A 5,905-nucleotide genomic window follows, 5' to 3' on the forward strand; every position below is an offset into this window, starting at 1 on the left:
CTCATGTAACTTATCAATATTAATGATTAAAAGTGGAAAAACTTTATTAATTTCCACTCAATATAGTTTAATTTAATTAATAACCAAAGAAAATATATATGTTACCACCTTTTTGAAGATGTCAGACATACCATAACAGAAGTATACATCAACATCAGAAAATCCACATTTTCGTTAAACAGAATAATAAAAATAAATAAAAATTTGTTGAAATGACAAAATTTAAGTATCAACAGTTTTAAAAACTGCTAATTCATACATATGTATAGATTAATTGTGGATATTAGGGAAACCAATGTATAATAGACATCCAGTAGGGGAAGTTCCAGCATAGGAGTTATTGTCCTTGACAATTTTTTTTTTTTTTTAAATCATGAATAATTGATTATCTATGGAAAATATAAACTTATTCAGTATTAATAGTTTACCAGATTTTTTATTATATCCAGTGAATAAAATTCCTCAGAAAGATATATTTCTATCACGCGAAAAGTTTAATTTATTAAGATTTTTGCAAAAACCTATGACATTACATGAGGATCGATCGACCTTAAATTAACACTGTCAGTTTTAAAAATTGCATACTACATGTACTTTGTATATATTTCAGACGTGGATATGGTAGCTGGAATTACTTGTGGAGTGGCCGGAAGTTGTATTGTGATATTTATTGCTGTTTTCCTGTTGTGGGGAAAGAAAAAACAATCCAGTCCATTCTTGAGACATCAATTTGGTGAATGTTATTATTTGCTACATTATTCATATACCAGATAAATTTAGGGGCCTTCATGGCCGAGTGGTTAGAGCATCGCGCTCAAAATCACACGGCCTCTCGCCTCTGTCGGCGCGGGTTCGAATCCTGAAATAAATTTTAGATGTATATGTGACCAAAGAATGTTAATCACCTTAGATTGTATGTTACTTTTAGTTTCATTTTCCTGTGGACAAACACACGTGAGTGAAGATAGTAATCAATCATCGGTAACTTTGGAAGATACAAACAAACAGACAGATAGTCGGCGGTCTGATTCCAGTCAGCTCTCATCCGAAAACTTCGTTTCTTCATCTCCATGTTCGGTGATAAATGACATGTTCCAGAGTGTCCCAATAACGTCATGGGAGAACCGTGTTACATCCAACCTAGGAGCCCCTCCCCCGTATGAGGCGAGTGCAGATGCATCATTGAACCCTCCAGACTATTCTTCACTGTACATGTGAAAACAGAAATGTGAGATGGCTAATCGATGTTGTCTTTGCTGTGCCTCTCTAACTAAAATATCATTGCCAACATTGCCATACCCCAAAAACGTGTTCCTTTTGATTGTCTTTCAATTTATGTGTATACATATGCAATTAATCAATGTTTGCATTACGCTGCCCGTTATATAATTTATCATTATTTATGAGTTTTATCATTTAAGTAATAAAATTTTAGTAGTAAAATGTCCCAAATTAACTTCTGCGTGTTAAGTTTCATAAAATAAACACAATTTCACAACATTTTAATCCTAGGTTCTTCAATAGTATTAAATGCGAGTTAAATAAACGTATATTCTGTATTTAGCTTGAAAGAGTTCGAAAATGTGTACATGCAATGATCAGTTTTCCTCCGTTCGTTTAATTTTGTCGTAGCGTAAATGCTTCAATACAACCTATCATTGGGTCAAATGCTGTCTGACGTGTTTCATACCGATTGTTAAGCCGTTCTTGGCACACTGATTTTGACTGGGGATAACTCCGTTTACCTGATCAGGATATAGGGCTCACGGCGGGTGTGACCGGTCAACAGGGGATGCTTACTCCTCCTAGGCACCTGATCCCACCTCTGGTGTGTCCAGGGGTCCGTGTTTGCCCAACTATCTATTTTGTAGTGCTTGTAGGAATTATGAGATTGATCACTGTTCGTTATCTTCACCTTGCATCTTAAGAATTCATATCTGAAATCGATCCTATGTTCAAGGCATTTACCAAGATGTGTTCTGGATTATCCAAAAAAATATATACTGTTCACATTAAAAAAAAAAAGAATTATGATATTCTATGAGCTGATGATAGATACGCCCAGTTTTTTAGTTAAGGTTTTTCAAATGTCGTATAAATGAAGAAAAGAATCATCGTACATGTCTATGTTATCTCTTTCAATATATCTAAGATGAAGAAAAACTCACCGGACACATGTATATATATGTGACAGTGCATTTAATGTTGGAAATGCATGTATAAGTTATATGAATACATTTATAAAGTATAAGTAGTTAAATTATCTTTACCTGAACTTTTAAGTAATGATTTCAATTTTGTATGCACTTCTTTGTTTAAGAGCAACATAGATGTATAACCAATATATATATATATATATATATATATATATATATATATATATATATATATATATATATATATACCGCCTCGGTGGCCGAGAGGTTAGAGCGTTCGCCTCGCATACGCCTAAATTTGAAGCCCTTCACCGGTCTTGGTGACGTCTCCACTTCAGTGAAAAATGCTCGAGCGAGACGTTAACCAAGATACAATCAATCAATCGGGCAATTATTTTGGCAGCTTATTCATATATGCATATAATATACATATAAAATAAGTTTACGTATGTCTTCATCTATAGTCTACAATATGCAATGAATGTATTAGAATTATAAACAAAATGACTACGAATGTATACATGTAAGTACTGTAATGCAATATTAGTTCAAAACTTATTTGATATAATATATTTAAAAGAGAAAAGGGACAAAGAAACCAGTTCAAACGTTATTTGGCGAGCATTGACCGTGGCATAAATCAAGAATTTGTGGGATGCCATTAACAACACATATGGGCACACACGCGAAATGCAACATCAATTAACAAGTTCAAAATTGACCACCTCGGGTCAACCGCGGATAATTACTTAATTAGAGTATGTTAAATGAACCCAATATTTAGCCTTTTTTTTTTTTTTTTTATACAACAATCAGTTTCACCAAATCGCAGTTCAATTGCACGGAACAGTTTCAATGTCACTGGCAACACAATACCTATGGAATCAGTTGGGAGTTAATTTGGAGTTGTGAAATCAGTTGGGGAATTTGCAAATAAATCATCAAAGTGTCCTAAATCCTAAATTGTTATATACTAGTTATATATACCTCAAATAACATATGTTTAAAATATTTTATAATTGCTTAAGGTTAAAACTTATTTTAAACGACCCAAAACACTACATCGTTTAAAATCTACAACGTGGAGGTTAAATCAAAGTACTGAAGAGCGCTAAGCTGACTTCATGAATTCTGTATGTAACGTTAATGAGCAGGAACAACAGTAAAAAAGGTCATGCGTTATTCTTTATTTTCGCAAAACTAAATAATACATTTTCTGTAAGGAAATAACAAAATATGGATCAGAAACAATGTCATGAAACTTTTGACCATGTTGAAATATAAACTTTATATGATGTTAAAAACAATGGTCACTATAATAATTTTGGTCCCACCCGGAACTCCACCCCTATACCTGGATAATGAAATTTACAATTTAGTAAAGGACACCTGCTCCTTTTAAATATCTATTTAATCAGAATTTAGTACCAATAGCACCGCTGTGGTGATCTAGAGGTAGAGCGTTCACCTTGCATGCGGAAGGTCGGGGTTCGAATCCCATCCCGGCCGCGACAGACCTAAGTCGTTAATACAGGTAGTGACAGTTCCATCGCCAAACGCTCGGCATCAGGTGTGAATGTCACGGGTCCTCGGAGATGACCTTAAAACGGATATCCCGTGTCGCAGTAGGTGTGGCACACTAAAAAACCCTCACTGCTCAATGGCCGTAAGCGCCGAGCATAGGCCTAAATTTGAAGCCCTTCACCGGTCTTGGTGACGTCTCCATATGAGTGAACAATTCTCGAGAGGGACGTTAAGCAAGATACAATCAATCAATCTTCCTATTAAGTTGTTTTCTATTTCATTTCTATTATTCAGGTTTCATGCAACCAACGATTTTTTTTCTTCGTTTTTCTGATCAAGGTATTTTCAAGGGAAACCTTATTTTCCTAATGTCTGAAGTTACTTGCGATGGGAAACTGGAATTACGACCACTCATCGGAGTGGGACGTTAATCAAGATACAATAAATAGCATTAAAGGCGATGTTATTGAAATATTTTACACATAAACACTATATACCCAGTCTGGCCCCCACCCTGGATCATGAAATGCTCTACATGACTATGTAATTTGTTCTTCTTACAGATGTGATGTTGTAGAGAAGAATATTTTTGGAAATTTGTCAAGTTTTGGTTGAAAATGTGAAAACAGTTGTAATGGTAGTTTTCAGTTAAAAGTGTTCAATTGTTATTTCACAACGGACGCTGATCAATTACAATAGAAATGAATGGAAATTATGAAGCCCAACAACTAATATCTAATAAATAACTTACTGTTGTGTTCCAGTTTAATAGTGTATGAAACAGTTTTAGAATACAACTAAAATGAAACCAATCAAAGAAAGGAACAAACAATTGGACAAAAAAAAAAAAATATCCATAACCGCATATACTAACTAACAAGTGTCACAGATATTCATGTCAAAACACACCAACATAATAATGCAGGTCTATATGAAACACTTTACATCCTTTTCATCACCTCACCAGAAATCATTTAAATGCATACATAAACATGCATCTGTGGGACTTGTACTACAGAATCCATTGCATAATTATATGTATATAGCAATCAAACCATGAAAGTGGAATTATTATTATAATTTTTTTTTTTTTTGCAATCAATAATGAAGTTGATTTCAATTCAAAATCAGGTTGGAGAGAATGTGAATCCAAATAAGTCAAATAAATACTTGTATAATTGAAAACAAAATTTAGGAAGTTATTTTAAAATGATGTTCATCATACATGTGCAATATTGATAACTTTAAAACTGAATGCTGCGTTATCAACAAGAGTGGAAAGAACTGATTTTTAACATGAAAGTTAGTGCAAGAGGATATACTAAATCGAATATGATGAATTAGACTAACATATATGCATGGATCTTCGCCTTTCATTTAGGCATTGTAGTGATTGGTATACGTAAATCTAAAAAAAACAACAACAAAAAAACACCTTTACGAGGTTGTACACAAGTACATTAAACACTGTACTCATCAACAAGTGTGTATTACACTCCTTGTGTAATTGCAAAGGAAACCCACCTGTTTGTCGTGGGTCTGAATGAGATATAATGCACATTGCTATTGTTTGAATTTTATAAAACGGTTCTTCATATGAAAAAGCAAATGACCTTAGGGGAAAAAAAGCATAAGATTCGCAGCTTGTGTAGGAGTTCTAATATGAAAAAGCGTAACAGAAGTGACTCGCAATAAACATACAATATTTACAATATGAAATATATACGTTCAATGAGAATCCCAAGCTAGGCACTTAAAAAGTTACAAAAAGAAATTTCCAAACGTTAATGTTCAAACCGTTCTGTTACACGCAACTAAGCTTGATTGGTGTTGACGATGATTCTGAAGAATATCTTGGTCGTTTAGAAATGGTAAGGTAAACCTAACAACGATGCATGCTATAAATTTCTGCATGACCTACTTGCATATACGATAGGGGGAGGTGTAATCAGTTACGCAGTATCGCCTATTAATTTTTTTTTTTAACCTCTAACCGCTATGCGAAGGTTACAATGCAAAGGCACCCTAGCCAAAACAGTTTCATGTACAGATTCTTATTGATTTTTAAATTTTGAATTTCTTAATAGTCACTTTAATATTACAGACGCAGATTCAAACGAGAATTTTAACTGGAAAATGACCTGTTTCTGTGCCCCACTTCCCTCCAAAATGAATGTCACCTTTTTATATATTTTTATCCACTGTCCAACGAACTGTATTTCCGA

At 33.8% G+C, this 5,905-nt stretch overlaps 1 protein-coding gene across 2 annotated transcripts in view; it reads left to right on the plus strand.

Moving 5' to 3' along the window:
- LOC125655255 (uncharacterized) overlaps nucleotides 1-1,307 on the plus strand; it is a 6,077-nt gene extending 4,770 nt beyond the window's left edge. Inside the window, exons 6-7 of one of the 2 annotated variants that reach the window (XM_048885489.2) lie at nucleotides 611-733; nucleotides 929-1,307. In XM_048885489.2, the coding sequence (XP_048741446.2) occupies nucleotides 611-733; nucleotides 929-1,218 (413 nt within the window). In that variant the 3' untranslated portion in view covers nucleotides 1,219-1,307. The remainder of the gene's footprint in view (nucleotides 1-610; nucleotides 734-928) is intronic. The other variant, XM_048885490.2, reaches the window with a different exon arrangement.
- The last annotated feature ends 4,598 nt before the right edge of the window (nucleotides 1,308-5,905 follow it).

Source organism: Ostrea edulis, chromosome 7 (assembly GCF_947568905.1).
Source record: "Ostrea edulis chromosome 7, xbOstEdul1.1, whole genome shotgun sequence".
NCBI classification, from domain to species: Eukaryota; Metazoa; Mollusca; class Bivalvia; order Ostreida; family Ostreidae; genus Ostrea; species Ostrea edulis.